The 16741-nt window shown below is 33.8% G+C and overlaps 1 protein-coding gene across 3 annotated transcripts in view; it reads right to left on the bottom strand.

Annotated features, from left to right (window-relative positions):
• The window catches only part of LOC124410256 (serine/threonine-protein kinase NLK), a 125305-nt gene extending 109355 nt beyond the window's left edge, over nt 1–15950 (bottom strand). The window contains exon 1 of one of the 3 annotated variants that reach the window (XR_006929586.1): nt 15370–15950. Coding sequence is in view for 1 of the 3 variants with exons in the window: in XM_046888482.1 (XP_046744438.1) it covers nt 15370–15656 (287 nt within the window). In the remaining 2 variants the exon portion in view is untranslated. The remainder of the gene's footprint in view (nt 1–15369) is intronic. The other 2 variants (XR_006929587.1, XM_046888482.1) reach the window with 2 other exon arrangements.
• Between the last annotated feature and the right edge of the window lie 791 nt (nt 15951–16741).

Here is a 16741-nt window from a genome sequence, read left to right as displayed (position 1 = left end):
CGTATCTTGTATATTGTCTTTGTTGTACCGTACGATCGGTCACTCGAGGACATAAAGTAAAACGCAAATGGTCAAGGCTATGAGATTATCGACACACGCGACAGTGACAAAGAGTCGAATGGAATTGCCGTTTTTTTACATTTTGGCCAAAGTTGTTATTTTTTTTGTTTCATTTTCTTTTACCTTTCTTCTCTTTCTTTCTTTTCAAAAAATTTCCATCGTCTTCTGTTTTTTCTTCTACGGTTTACCCATTTTCTTACTTTTGCAATATTCGCAAAAAATGACGGTAAAAAAATCTTTTCAAAAAATGCAAATAAATATAAAAAAAAAAAAATATATATATATATATATATATATATATATGTATGAAAATTAATTACATAAATGCAGAAATAATGGCAAGTGACTATTTTTTTTCCCAACTTTAGTTTGCAACGTTTAACTATATATACGAACTAAAAATTTTATCCCTACTTCGGACACAAAAGACAAAGAGATTCAAAACAAAATAATTATAATTCTTGTTACTGAATCTCAAATTTGTACGAATTGATTTTGTTGACTAGAAATAAAGACATTGAAATAAGAAAGAAAAAAAAAAGCAATTTTCAACCATCCTGAAGCCACTCAGCCATCTAATCCCGTCTTGTTCGGCGAAGTTTGATAAGAAAATCGAAAGAGAATGATAAAAAAAAAGACAAGAATATACGCATAAAAAACACAAAGAATAAGAAAAAAAAAAAAAAAAAAGAGAGAGCAATTTATTTCTTCCCTTGACCATAAATCCGTGGTTATATAAGCCACGGATATATATATATATATATGTATGTATTATACATAAATTATACCGTCGTAATCGATCACGCAAAAGAATGAGGCAACGGCTTCACTTCGATATTTTTTTTTTATTAATAAATTCATCACATATATTTCTCTTACAATTATCTTGTATCAAGGAAAAGCGTAAGTAAATTGTATTTTACGATTACCTTGTCTCTCGAGTAACGAATTCGATTTAAACTTTAGTAATAAATGTAATAAAAAATTTTGTTTACTTTTGTCAAAAACCAGAGAAAAAGATTTCGAATTTTAAGAAAAATGACGAATTTTCTTCAAACATTTATTCGGATATAACATAATTAAACAAACTATCGCGTTTAAATTACTTTTGTAGAAAAAAAAAAAAAAAAATTTCTTAATACGAAACTGAAGTTTCGTTTAATTTTCATTTGCAATTTAACATGATTCGGAAAACCGGTAATTTCTCTTGAAATCTTGAAAAATGATAAAACTATTTATTCTTTCGCCAGTAACGTCGAAAAAAAAAATCAAAACTTGACATCTAGAACCCAGAAATCAAAATTCTTGCCAACCGATTATTATTTATCAACGTAAAAAAGACATAAGCAAACTTGATTAATAATAAATAAAGATTTTGTTTATTATTCTATGTACAGGATCAAAGTTTACTTATTTGAATATGAAATCAAATTGGAAAAAAAAATCGGATAGTATTTTCGTATAAGTTACGATTATTCATGAATGAAATGTAAACTACTTGAAAAATAACAATCATACATAAAACATGTGTAAAAAAAAAAAGACTTAAAAAATTCTTAACCAACCCAAAAAACTTGTTCCTCTATTTAACGATGGAAAAAAATTATTCCTCCGATATTTTCAAAAATTATCGGACGACGTTTTCTGGAATAAATTTCGGCAAAAAAAAAAAAGAAATAAAATTCATAAGGAAGAGAAAATTCAATCCAAGTCTTGTGCAATCATTTTCACGCTCAGATGTTAGAATAATTATACTTAAAAAAAAATTTTATCCCCAAGCTCATCCATTTCTCCAAATGGAATACATATATCGATAAAATTAAAAAAAAGAAAATAAATAACATAATATAAATCTCATTTATATAACCAGATATTTAGCTCGTGTGTTTTATTTATTCTAATTTTTTCGAAAATTTCAACAACTTTTCCCCGCTCGTACAAAATACAGCTTTCAATTATTATTATTGTTATTGTTATTGTTGTTATTTTTAATAATAATTGCCGATTCTTTTCTTTCCTTCTTCTCATTATTATTATTATTATATAACTCTCGCAGCCATTGCATGCCAATTTACTTATTTCGTCAGTTAATTTTTTGCGCATGTTTTTGCACTAAATCAAACACGTCGTTGAGAGGCGCAATTTACAGGTTTTAACGGCTAGAAACTATCAGCATCGAAAGGTACGCGTAATAAAAAGAGAGAGAGAGAGAGAGAGAGAGAGAGAGAGAGAGAGAGAGAGAGAGAGAAGGGTGCGAAAAAAAATGCAACATGCAATTTGCTCCCTCCAAACGTATATATAGTTTCATTTTCTTGTAATGAAATATCATGATTGTTTTTTTTTTTTTTTTTTGTTTTTTTTATTCTTAACCGATATCCTTGCAGCATTTTTCATCACAATATTTAATGACGAAAATACACGTTAAATTCATTTCGAGTAGCAGTCGTTGAAACTTTTAACACGTGTTATAAATCGGTTTGACGTAAATGGTGGAAAAGGTTTCATTTTCCAAATTAACATACTCGACCCCACGAGGGATTGATTTAACTAACGAATTAATTGACGACAGCTCATTGTCAGACATCGTGACGCGAAGAGAGTCCAGAGACGAAATCTTTAATTTAATTAAATAACGTGAATAGAAAAAAAAAAAAAAAAAAAAAAAAAAAGTAACAAGTTACAATACACGAGTTTGTATTCTATGTAATAAGAACGTGTATAAAAAGTAAAAGTTTCACAAAAAAGAGTGAAAAGAAATGCCAAGAGAATAGCTAAAACGAAGAGATATGTATATGGCATTCCGTGTCAACTCGGCTAAGGTTTACAACCCTCATCATGTTAAATTTGAATGAACGTTTCTTAACTTCTTTTTTTTCATCGAACCTAAAAACTTTCAGAGTTCTATTTTTTCAGATATTTTCGAAAACCTCCTTAACGTTGTACGGAGGCAATTCTCCTCGTGTCATTTCCTTCGGCGATTTGATATTAATTTCAGATTGAAATTCGATAAAAAAAAAAAAAAATATTTCGTTGCAACGTAAAAAAGAATTGAAAATTATTTCCATAAAAAATTATATAGATTTTTATACAAATTTTCAGACGTTAAAACGCTCATCTTTCACGTATTGAAAATTTTCCAAGCGCCGACAAAAAAAAAAAACTCGAGACGAAAATAGAAAAACTTCTCTGAAGGGAGAAAGAATTTAATTTTCCCGCAATTCTCACAATTATTAGACTTGACGTATGTAAATAGTAGAAAAAAAAAAAAAAAAAATCCTTTTTCTTTGCTTTAGAAATTATCAAAGAATTTTTTTTTTTTTTTGTGTCATTCACATTATAAGTATAAGTAATCAACTTTGAACAAGAATAAATTGTTTCTTTCTCCCGCAAACTATAATGTAATCATTATACGCATGAGCTGCACCAAAGTTACGTCTTGCGTTAAAGCATATATATATTATATATGTATATATAACGCTGCCCTTGTACTAATCTCTCCGCTGCTCGCAATTAAATACACAACCGCAATGACGTTCAAAAAGTTTAGTAATCGTAAGCGATTATTATCGTAACGAGGGAAGAAAAAACAGTTGAAAGTGTGCGTGTAAAAAAATTAAAAATTAACAATAAATAAATAAAAAAAAAAAAAAAAAACCAAACAAACAAACGAAAAATAAAAATTCATTACTGTTGTCCGGAAGTATAATTGCGTGTATATGATTGGATGAAGTTTTCTCTTACGATCAGTGCAAAAACACGTTTTTCTTACTTTCGTTAAAGACGAATATAAAAGTGTATCCTTTAAAATAAAACAGTCTATAAATATAGAACGAAAAGTAGGTAATAATTTCATATTAATTTCATTAAATTAATAGATGATAGATAAATATAATGATTTTTCAATATATATTTAAAAGAATTTTTTCAAAAATACGAGAAGTAAGATGAAAAAATCCAAACCGATCGATTCACATTTCGAAACAATTCGAAACAAGAACCATAAAGAGGCGGGAACTAAATTGGGATTTCGAGTGTCCTTAACCCCTGCACAAGTGAACACACCCTCCCCCCCCCCCCCCCCCTTTTTGTCCTGCAGGAATTATCGCGCATGGCAGGCGAGCAGACCGGTTCATATAAACTAATATCTATGCAATATGGATGTGCGTGGCGTACTGGAAAGCCGCATGACTATTTCAGAGGAGTAGTAACTAAGCCCTGCAGCGGAAGTTGAAATTCAACGTCCCCTTCTCGGCGTCTGTAGTATACAACGTATATATATATATATATATATATATATATACATATGTTAGACTGTATCAAAAAAATTGACTGTTTTTTTTTTTAATGGTATACTGAAAATATTGTTCAAGATGACGAAAAAGAAATACCATAAAAATTTCAGATTTTAATATTGATATTTAGATGTGCCTCATCGCGATTTTCTACTTTCCATAAGAATAACATGGCAAAAATGGTTCTTCTTGCTCCTTGCGATTTTTATAACTAGATAACGACGCGTCGTACAGAAAATTCACAAACATGTTTTTGTAGGAAATTAAACGTTCTACAAAAAAGGTCTCCTGTCATTTTACGATAAATCTATTCTTTCAAAAGTTATTTAAGGTCCTTTGTTGATGTTTGACCTCTGGAGTAGGATTGATGGAGAAAAAAAATTGTATAACTGCGTAAGTGAATAAAAACAGAATGCTTAAAGAAAAAGTTCATATCGTCAAATGCGTGTGCCAACGAACGAGATTAGATCCTTATTAGAATTATTGCAATCAGCGCAAATCTCAAACAGATTAAGTGATTTGTTTATTTATTTATTTATTTTTTATACATTTTTTTATTCTGATCCACCACACTGTTAGAAAATTTTAACTAAACATAATATCTCAGCTAGTCCACATCATAAATTTGTGTTATTTGTTACATTTCTGTAGGTCAATATAACACACATTTTTGTGATTTTAACATTTAAATTATCATTACATCAACATTTATTTCATAATTTTCAGTCTTTTTTTCCAGTATAGTAATACAATTAAGAAATATTTAAATTAATCAAAAAAAAATTTTAGCGGACCTGCTGGGACATTTTTGTTTTCTAATCGTGCATAAATCATAGATCTACAGTTTTGAATTATCTTTTAAATCTGAGAAGAAATTTTTTATCAATTCAGAAAAATCGGTCTAGGAATCGAAGTTTCGACGTCGACGGCGTTGCGCCACCGCAAACAGGGACAGCTGCGTCTCTGGAGGCTGTCCACCTGCCGTCGCAGCAGCTGTAATAAAAGAGAGCCGCGAGAGTCCTGCAAGCTCAAATCCTTGAAGCGTGCGGCGAAAAACCAGGAGGAAAGTGTAAAAAAAAAAAAAAAAAAAAAAAAGCTAAACATCGACGACACGTGGTACGCGGATCCGCATTTGCATAAAGCTCGCATTGCGCATGCGCTGCAGAATTTCCAAGCGGTAGGGGTACGCCCATAACCTATCTAAGAACTTGTTTCACCAAACTTCCCCGTCGATAAGTAGAATTCCTTTTTTCCCAATTTCTTGATCCGACTCCGATTCCGACATACGAGAACATAATTCGATGTAGAATTTTACGCTCTACACTATGGTCAAGTCATTTTTCATCTATCGACGGTGAGAACATTGACGATCAAGCATGATTAAGTAAAAATAAACAATAATCCAAATAAAAGTTCGTGAACCTTTTTTAGAGCATATTTGCATGCAATATTTTGCCATTTTGTCAACGCAGATAATCCGATATGTATTGATAACCAACGATTTAGGCGTTTGAACACAAATTTTTCTATTTTTTTTTTATTGAATTCCACTTGATGACCTTCGATTACATTTTTCAAAACTCTTTTGTTTATAGCAACAATATTTGTTCGACATATTTTTCACCACGACTGTACGTCTCATAAACAATTGTCAAACGAATATATATAAATAGCTACTTTTAACAATCTCCTTGAAATTGTTTAAAAAAAATAACTGCAGGTGATCAAATTTTACACAGTTGTTTTATATATAATATTAATAATAATATGCATATTTGGTACGAATAGCGTCAAGTTCATTCACTCAGTCGTACGTGCCTATGTATGTACATGCAATATTGAATGCACAGCCAGTTTAATGTAAATATTCTGTTTATCAAAACTGAATACAAAAATCTGCAATTCGTTGTTAAAAAGTTTAGTTTCAATTTTACACGAAAACCAAGAATAAGAAGAGAAAAAATGACCAGATTCAAATGCGTGAAAATTTTAATCCGCAATGCAATGCGAGAAAAAAAAAACAAATTAATACGACAAAATTTCACTCCACGGTGAAAACAAAAAAAGAAAAAGAAAAGTAAAAAGAATAACGATACTTTTGTTGAAGCAATTAACGAAATTTTCGTAGTTTGTTTTTTTTTTTTTTTTCTTTCTTTCTTATTAAACCGAACTTCGTTTGAATTAAACTAAATTAAAAGAGAACTTGACTATATATGTAAGGAAAAAAGTCAAATTAAAATCATTCAAAAAATCGCCCATACATATTATGTGTATACATATATATATATATCGTTGCGAACGACGCATGTGCATCGACCGGCTCACCGTATAATATATACACTTCCGGTGCATCGGCCTGCACTTCCGGTTGCTTATACGTGTTTGCAAGGCTTAATTTTTTGTAACCTAAAAATAAAAACAATAAGGAAAAAAAAAAAGATCCGTCAAACGTTTTTTAACACTTGTTTTGGTTCGCCGTTTTTTGTTTCCTTCTTTTTTCTTTTTTCTTTTTCTTTTGAGAGAGAAGGAAACCATCCCTGCCGATTATATTTTTTCACTTCATTGACAAGGGATAAAAAATAAAAATCAATAGCTCGATATTTAGGCAGCAAAAGAAAAAGAAAATTAATAAATTTTAAAAAATTTCAAAACCTAGGGGAGGGGGTAATTCGGTCGTCAGCCAAACCATCCCTCTCGCATTTCAGCTTTACTTTTCCTTCCGAGGGAGTGCGGATAAATAATTTATACGAAAGTGTGTCCTGGATATATAGAGAAATCGGTGAATTCGTACCAATTTTATCCGAATTTATTCTTCGGAATATTGGGACACTCTTATTGCCAGAAAACCACCCCTAATGATATCAATTTCCAAGGTATATAATATAAGAATTCGATTATTTTTATTCGTTACTTTTTACTAACTTTCTACTCTTTTCTTTGGTCACTAATATTACACTAAACCTCATTTACGTCTATTCATCTTTATATTTAAGGGATGAATTTTTTTTACCAAGGGTTGGTCAAATTATGTCGTTCAAACGTAAAGTATCAAACTTTTAACAGATAATCAGAGAATATATTTGTTCTTCTAACGTTTGTACCCCTACCAAGTGTGTTAATTTTATATCCAAGCCTTAAGGGTGCTTTTGATTTTCCACTTTTTGGAGTACCAAAATTGGGGTTGTAGTAAAAAATTATTTCTAAACTCTGGTTTCTACTTCATTATCAATATCTGAATTCCTTCCGCGTAAGATTTTCGACGTGAGTCCAATTTTTTTTAAACCAAAGTGAATCACACTGGATATTCAAAAGGGAACGGAGGACGAAAATTTGAATTTGGGCAAAAAATGATCACCAAATTATAGTTTCTGTCTGATTTCGAAAAAATGTATGCGATCAGTCAGGGTTTAACGACATGTAGGACGATGCGTCAGACCTATAAAATGACGCGGATGTAGGTTACAGTCAGTTCCCTCTGTATTCCGTGATCCCCCGTTTCGCCACCCTCTAATAAACGTTGCTGCGGCTGTTGGGGACAATTCCGTCTCGATTCAAGGCAATTATCGAACTTCCGTCTCGCAAAACGCGAACTCGCGATTAGTTGGCAGAACGACGAAGACAGATACGGACAAAAGTATCGAGTGCAGGAGGGGAATAAGAGTGTTGAAAGATTAGAAAATAGAAGTGTCGCAACATCGAATGTTCAAAAATACCAAAATCTATTTTATAAATCAAACTTTTTTAAGACAAACGACCTAAACCACAATATCAAAATTCTACGTAATATTTAACCCTTTGAAGCATACATTTTTTATTGATTTTTGGGGTCACTGATTACGAATTCGCTATAAGATTTGCAAAATACAAGATGGCGACGAAAAATTTAGAAAATGTGGAATTTTGAGATTTGAAAATCTGAGTTCGGATCAGCGACCCGAAAACCGCTCTACTTGTCATTTTCTGAAAAATTCCCCAATTTCCCAAGTTTTTCGCTGCTATCTTGAATCCGCCATTTTGAATTTTGAAAATCTGAGTTCGGATCAGCGACCCGAAAACCCCCTTGCGTATCATTTTCAGTAAAATTCCACAATTCATTACATTTTTCGCCATCATCTTGAATCCGCCATTTTGAATTTTGAAAATCTGAGTTCGAATTCGTAATCAGCGACCCCAAAAAACCCACTTTCACTAAATTTCAAGTTAGTTCCATGGACAGATTCTTCAAAAATGAATTTTTTCGACAAAAGAAAACCTCATTTTTTTCAGTTTGTTTAATTATAAGTCTTATATTATAAATAATTATGCTAATTTAACTGTATTTTTATGTTCTTTCACTACTAAATTAACTAAAAAATGCAAAAAAAAAAAAAAAACCGGATCTGAATACGTAAAAACGTGAATAAATTAGAAAAATTCAAGAAAATCGAGGTTGGAAATAAAATTTCAAGTATATCTTGTAAAATAAAAGTGTGTACATAAGTTCTCTTTCAAGTTCATCGAACAGTCCGATAAATTTATACAGTGTGTATGTTTACTATATATAATGCATGTTTGAATTTAATAAAACTGTAACAAACTTCAAGTCCTCGAAAAATTCGTTTGGCTAATACGTAATTACATAACAAAGCTTACAAAGTTAATCGCTCATATTGGCGGCGGATTGATTGAAAGCTGTTTACACAATCCGAACGCTATAGATAGATATGTGCAGCAGTAGGTATAATACATAACCACAAGTATCTCTACAGCTGTTGCATTAATAACAGTAATAAGCGCCATGATTATACTTTATACATATATATGTTACACCCAGAGTGCAGTTACTTTTTGTCTAACAACTTTAATTATTTCTTATCAATCTACACGGTAGTTATAGACTCAAGTTAATAATTATAGGTTACATTAATTCTCGAGCATTATTGTAAGCAAAATATTTATCCGCAGTAAACGTTAAACTATATATATATATATATATATATATCATGATTGATGACTTAATAAACTTTCTATATTTTTCGTTTTTTTTTTTTTCTTTTATCACGATATATAAGTTTAACCGAGAATATTATAAAGATCCTAATTTTTCAAAGAAAATAACGAAAGAAGATCAACGAAATAGTAAATTACGCAACAAGTTGTCAAAGTAGGTGATTCTCGAACGATACCAGCTTCTTCCCCGAAATAAGGAGATTTTTTGCATTAGTGTTGCGTAAGCGTAGGTAAGAGTGAAAATAAATTATACTTCACTCGGTCGGTAAGGAAGGACTACGGCATCCTCTTAAACGTTCGGTCTCCGCCCCCGGAGTTATCGCCGATTCGCACGTATCTATCTCTCTCTCTCTCTCTCTCTCTCTCTGTTTGCGCAGACGCCTTGCGACGAATGCTCATCGTCAGCGACGTCGTTCCGTCGACCCGACGACCTGACGCCGGCGGACGGGAGCGTCGACTCACTTATCTTCCGAGTCACCACCGTCCGTTGTCATGGCGACGCCACCACAGCGACGTAGGAAGGAAGGGAAGGCCCTTCTCGCTGCAGCTAATCACTGCCTATAGATACATACGTCAGTCGACGCGGGAAGTTGCCTCGACGCCCCTTCTTAAAATTGTAACCTTGCTGTGTGCGAAATTGACGATTACGACACGATTCGCTGATAGATCGATGCCTGAAGGAAGATATGATTTTTATAGAACTTCAAATGTTCAAGATTAAACCCTTGACTGTGAGTGGCAAACGTACGAGCGAAAAAAAAGTCGCGCCATTTTTTGTGTTATGACACGTATGTAGAGAGTAACGAAAGGAGACATGTTTTTATTGTATTGATCTGACTGTTGTTTAGTTAATCATAATTTTCTGAGGTCACTGAATCAGCATCTGAAATCGGATTTACGAAAATCAAAATGGCGGATCCAATATGGTGGATCCAAATTCGAAAAATAGTTTGATTCCGATGGGAGTAAGAATCACGAGGTTTTTGGGGTCGATCAATTTGAATATCAAAACAGATTTCCAAAATTCGAAATGGTGGATCTAATATGGTGGATGAAAATTCAAAAAACAGTTTGATTCCAAAGAAAGTAATAATCAAGAAGTTTTTGAGGTTGATGAATTTGAATATCAAATCAATTTTCTAAAATTAAAAATGACTGATCCAATATGGAGCCAGAGAGTTGGAAAAGGAGTTAGATTTCGAGGAAAAATTTCGTCTTTAGATTTTTGCGGTTGCAATTTTCGAGTTGTTTACCCCAGACTTTATGATACTGATTCTTATCGGAATCGAACTATTTTTCGAATTCGCATCCACCATTATTGGATCAGTTATTTCGAAGTTAGGAAATCTGATTTCAGATTCGAATTCAGCGGCCTCAAAAACCGTATTCCTAAAATTATAAGATTAATCTATCCATTTTTTTTCTGACACAAAAGTGTCACTAAAATCGAATTTTCGCCACACTTCTAAGGTTTTGAAGGGTTTAAACCATTACCATAAGGATTAAGTCCGTAAACAGGTGGTTTTCCAAAAAAAAACTTTCATTCATGCAGATATTAAAAAGACAAAATAGGATTTTTGGCCACGGTTAGTACAAATTTTTATGAAGTTTGAGCTTTTTTCTCGAACGAACTACACTAGGAATTTTAGTAAACAATTAATCGCAAATCAAACTTAACGTTTTATGCTACAAGAATGTGTAAAAAACTGAAAATCAATATTCAGAAATTCAAAGTCACCGAAACAGCAGATTTACGTTTTTTTTTTTTTTTTTTTCTTTGTTGATTTCTTGATCGCAATCAATATCAATAAAATTTCCTAAATTTGCAGAAATCAAATAGTCTACTAAATAAAATAAGCCATCCGTATATTGAAATCGAACGAATACTACTAGTATTTTATAAACCATTTTATAGCGATTCCAAATAAGTTGAGCTGATAACGTCGCTGATTTGAAAAAAAAAAAAGAACTATTATAATTAGAACGTTAAAAATGGTTAAACTCTGTTGTTACTTTGATAACGACTCTACAGTTTTTGAGATCCTTTTGGCCACTCTTCACATCTATTCGTTTCTACCCCCCCCCCCCCCCCCCCCCCCCCCCTCCCCCGCCCCGCCCCGGGGTAGGTCTTGGCCGGATAAATTTCAATATTCTAAAGTGGATGATGAGATTTTCGAAAATTCGTGCATTCCTGAGTCAGTAGGGTAGTAGTTACACCTACGCATCGTCATTAGGGTGTCTTGAAATAATTTTGAAAAACTCACGTACCTACGTAATAATGTTCGAAGGTCGCTTACGCAACCCAGAGTTAGTTCGAGCCACTTGTAGTCGATATACGTAGGTAAAGTAATGTGTATATATATATATATATACCAATAGGTATAAGTTAAACCAACAAGCAACGTCATCGAGTCTCGTTGTAGGGGACATCAGTCAGCCCCCGAGGAAAAAGAGAAAGAGAAAGAGATTCGTTTAACAAACACGATATGCATATGCATATATATAGAAGAGAATCGAGTATACGTGCAGCATTCCACGCCTAATATTCGACTAACGACGTTTAACCCATTGATCCATGTGCATGTGCTTTTCTTATTTCCTGTCGAATCATTGCCCTCCTCAACTCTACGCGGGCACAAAATTTTTTAGTATTAATTTGTCGAAAATATTTCGACTTCGATAAAACAAAAAAAAAAAAAAAATATCTATCGTTTTATTTTTGCGAAAACTGAAGACTAATTAATTATCGAAACTTCGCTTATTGATCGATGAAAACGATACGACGACATGAAATTCCTTGATTTTTAATCTTACTTTTATTTCTTCCTTTCGACTGTTTGAAAGTCAGTTTTTTTTTATAAGCGTAGTAATTTTTTTTTCAAGATCGATCGATCCCGATCGTGTTTTTCTCAATTTTCATTAGAAAAAAAAAAAAAAAAAAAAACCAACTCTTATCTCCAAAATTCAAAGCCCAAGTATCTAGGCTGAATATCAGCTCCATTCAATACGCAATTCCGAACAAAAACGCTTAGATATACATTTTCATTTGTGACAGAAATGAAAAATTTTTTTTTCTCAATATTCCGATTCGAATAAATCTGTCAATAATTTTGGTACAGACCAAAGAAAGGAAAGAAAAGAAGTAAGGGGGAATTCGTCGATAAAAATCATGCAAAAGAATTCAGATGTAGATAAAAATATGGATACATAAGAAAATCTGATGGTCTCAATATATATAGAGATATTGAAAAGTGCAAAAATTTGTTATATCTAATCCTCATGAATTTGAGATAATAGATAATTTGAAGAAGATCGAAATGAAGAAAATCGTAGTATAAAATTATATGTGGTATTCAATAAAATACATGATTTTATAAACTTTTGACTTTCTTTTTTTTTTAAATCTTATGAAATTACAAATTTCTTCAGTGTCTTTGAAGGCTCGATATCGCGAATCTCCTGTTACTTTCTGATCTTAAAAAATTTTCGACTCCGCAGTAAAACAATACTTATTAAAATTTTCCATCTACACACAAGCATAATACGTGACTACTTTTTTATAACCTGCGACAACGGAGGAGTCCACAGCATCCGACGAATGCAGCAGCAGCAGAAGCAGCAGCAGCAGCAGCATCATCGTCGTCGTCGTCATAAGACGTGATAATAAATAACACGGAACTCTCCGAAACTCGTCGTCGTCGTCGTTGTTATACAATCGGTGTGTTTGTGCGAGCATATAAGTGCAGGACGATGTGGAAAGAAGAGGAAAGAAAGAGAGAGAGAGAGAGAGAGAGAGAGAGAGAGAGAAGCTCTCTCACGTATTAGTATTCTAAGCAGGTTTTTCACGCACAAAGAGCGATCTTGGGCGAGATAAATCGACACAGGGCATTCACATTAAACTCACGGAGGGCAACCGGAGGGCAACCAACAACATCGCTGGCGTTAAGAATATAAGACGACCAAGAAGAAGAAAATGATGATGATGATGATGATGATGATGATGAAGAGAAAGTGGATTCAGAAAATGGAATATAATAATAAGGAGAAAGAAAACACGCGACAACGTAAACAGAAATAAAAAATAAAAAAATCTATCGCATTACTAATGCCAAAATGGCGTATCTCTAAATATACGCCATTTGAGCTCTCTCTTGGAAAAAAAAAAAAAAAAAAAAATTTCTCCCAATTTTTATAATTTATTTAAATTAAATTCTGCCAATAATATGTAATACGCAAAATAGGATGAAATTTTATTATATATTTCATAGAATGTTGCAACTGCTGCATTGGGTGTGGTGCTCGATTAATGCTTTGTCGCAATTGATTTTAATTCGATTAACTCCGGTTCGCCAGTTTATAATGTACAACAAACCGCAAACGATCGTCCGGTTGAAAAGTGTTTCGAATCAAATGAATAAATATAAATAAAAGAAAGAAAGAAAAAAACAAAAATAGTACTAAAAAAAACAAAGGTTTGGGAGTTTCAAATTACAATTAATTTATCCAGAATAAAACTTAATTAACTGCGACAAGATTTTTTCATGGAATATAAAAAGAATATTATCCTTGAAAGAAATCTTAATTCGTAAAATTTGAAAGAAATAAAATGAGCTTAGTCTTGAAAGAAATTGCAGACAAATGTGACATGTTTTTGGCGTTGAAGAATTTGATAGAATAATGCGATCCGAATTGAACATTTAAATCGTTGTATTCGATCAGAGTAAAACTCTGTAGAATATTTAGAGAATCCTTTATTGTTAAAAATTTATCACAAACTGATTGACAATAGAAGATACAACGCAACATCGAAATACTCGAAGACGACGAGAATATTTTTTTCGGGGTCATAAAAATTGTATATACTAAGTACTACGCGCACCCTCAAATTTACTTATATTTACTCACATCAGGATTCGATATTTCAATATTCATTATTGGGATCCAATGTAGACGAGAGCGTGACGAAAGCAAGATGGCGTCGCAACTGACTTAGCAGCTGATCCGCTAACCTAAAATACGTAACACGAAGCCAAAAAGGCTAAAAAAAAAAAACTTGTTAAAAGTTATTCGATTTCTATTTGAGATCTGATTTTGAGTCAACACCGAGTGAAATACGTACGTTGAAAAACGTCTTTTATAATAAAATACGACCCGGTTAGTCCAGCTTCTAATATTTTCCCGCCAAACTCGGTCACCTCGAGTTATCTCATCGATATTCCGATAAATTTCCATACCGAAACAACGGTACTTATTTCGGTATATCACGTTGACGATAGTAACGTCATCGTAACGATTCATAACCTCAATCTCGTAGTTTAGTCGAAAGCGTACATTTTCTTTCTCTAATCGTGGACGAAGGCATCGGTAACGCAAAAGTGTAGTTCAGGAATTCTTTTTTTCATGTACTGACGCAGTTACATACATACATATAGGGCATTCCACGTCAATTCGACTAGGATCTGATCCTCACCCTCTTGGATTCTGTCCAGAATTTTTTGATTTGTTGTTCCGACCGTAAGAAGCATTCCAATTTTCTTCAAATTTTCCGTATCCTAATTCAACAGATTGATGGTCAGACCCATAGTCGAATTGACGTGTAATGTCCGACATACAATACCGATAGATAGAGAAAACTTCTCGCCTAAATAAAACCAATACATCCAACATATATCACACAAATATTAGGTTTGAAGTTAGTAACGTTATCGTAACAAATCATTGTAAAATAAAAAAAAAAAACACTATTTTCTTAATTTTGCAACGATTTCGAATGAATCAATACATCGAAATACGAGAGCGTATTTTTTTTATTTCATTACGCTTTACTGAATTTCATCAAATTCCAAAATGGCGAAATAACGATTTTTCCTCAACAAGAATCGTTACGACAACCAAACTCCCTCCAATACAATACCATATATATATAAAAAACCACATGTCTACAAAAAAAAAAAAAAAAAAAGAAAAAAAAACCAACAACGATCGATATCGATCACATTTCTCATCAAGTCACGTATCATCGACTCACCAGACGACTCCGAAGGCCCCGTACCCGATGGGTCTGTCCGGCTGAACTGGGTCCTGAGTAGGTGGAGGAGGTGGGGGTGCGGGGGCGGCGGGGTGGTAATAAGTCGGGGGGGCCTGGGCGACGGCAGCAGCCGCCGCAGCCGCGGCGAGGACCGCCTGTCCCGGGTGAGTCCCGGTCGTCCCGCCGCCTCCGCCGCCGCCGGTAGCCCCGGCCCCACCCCCCTGCATAAGCGACATCGACACGCTCATGGACACCCGCGAGTGCCGGCTCGGCCCCACCACTGCCATCAAAAATCCACCTAGGCCCCCCCTAGGCGAAGAGTCCGACTAGACTAGACCGCGCGCGAGATGCTTGAAAGCAGATTCTTTTTTTCTCTCTATTCGCCTACTTTTCCTTCTATTAGTTCTGTCTCTGTCTCTGTCTCTGTCTCTCCTATATCGGCGCGGCGCAGTCTGATGATTTTCACTTTCACCCTCTCCGTCGCGTAGCTGCTAGTTGATTCAAACAAGAGCGAAGCGAGATGACGCGCGCTTTTAGTGTTTTGTTTTGTTTTGTTTTGTTTTCGAAGTCGGTTAACGTGCGGCTAACTTCACACTACGGTTTTAACAATCTTCTTACGCGCGGTTTCTTCGCAGCATTATTTTTATTTTGAATTAAGCATACACACACGCACGCACGACACAGACACACATACAACACTACGTATATTACCCTTGATGCAACGCGACACTGCGGCTTAGAATTCACCGTTCAACTGTTTTGCGAACGGTTTTTTATTTATTATTTACTATAATACGTCGATATAACCGATGTCTCGAAGCAAACTTTTATTATACTTGCTCTTTTTCACCGCCGCCTCTCATATATTATACGCACACACACACACACACACACACTCGCTGATTTACGGCTGTCCGATCCTTTCGGTGTTTCGTCTTTCACTTTTTTTTCTCCACATTTCTTACGCGGCAAAAAATAATCCCTCTTTTCCTCTCTCGCTCAACCGACGACTATTTTTCTCTCTCCTAGGTATTAGTTGTATGTTGTGTAGTATTGCACGGTCGCGTTAACGTTAAAAAGAAAAAAAAAAAAGAAGAAGAAAAGAAACACACACACAAAGAACAGAAAAACAACAGAAGATCACAAACTTTTAACCGCCGCTGATTTTTCGCTTCAACATTGACGAACTATCTTTTTGTTGTTTGGGCTTTTTATTTTTGGCGGCACGTCACACACGGAATAAGAACGAAACTTGTTCGAATTTTTTTTTAATACTTCTTCAACTTCTCCTTCACCTTTTCCAGTCGTCACGTCACACTGTCACGTTTATTACAATCGACTCTGCGAATGACGATGACCCTGCTCTTCCTTT

This window comes from Diprion similis, chromosome 9, assembly GCF_021155765.1.
Source record: "Diprion similis isolate iyDipSimi1 chromosome 9, iyDipSimi1.1, whole genome shotgun sequence".
NCBI lineage: Eukaryota > Metazoa > Arthropoda > Insecta > Hymenoptera > Diprionidae > Diprion > Diprion similis.
The sequence above is the reverse complement of the archived record's forward strand: the minus strand, read 5'-3'. Positions and strand labels throughout refer to the sequence as shown.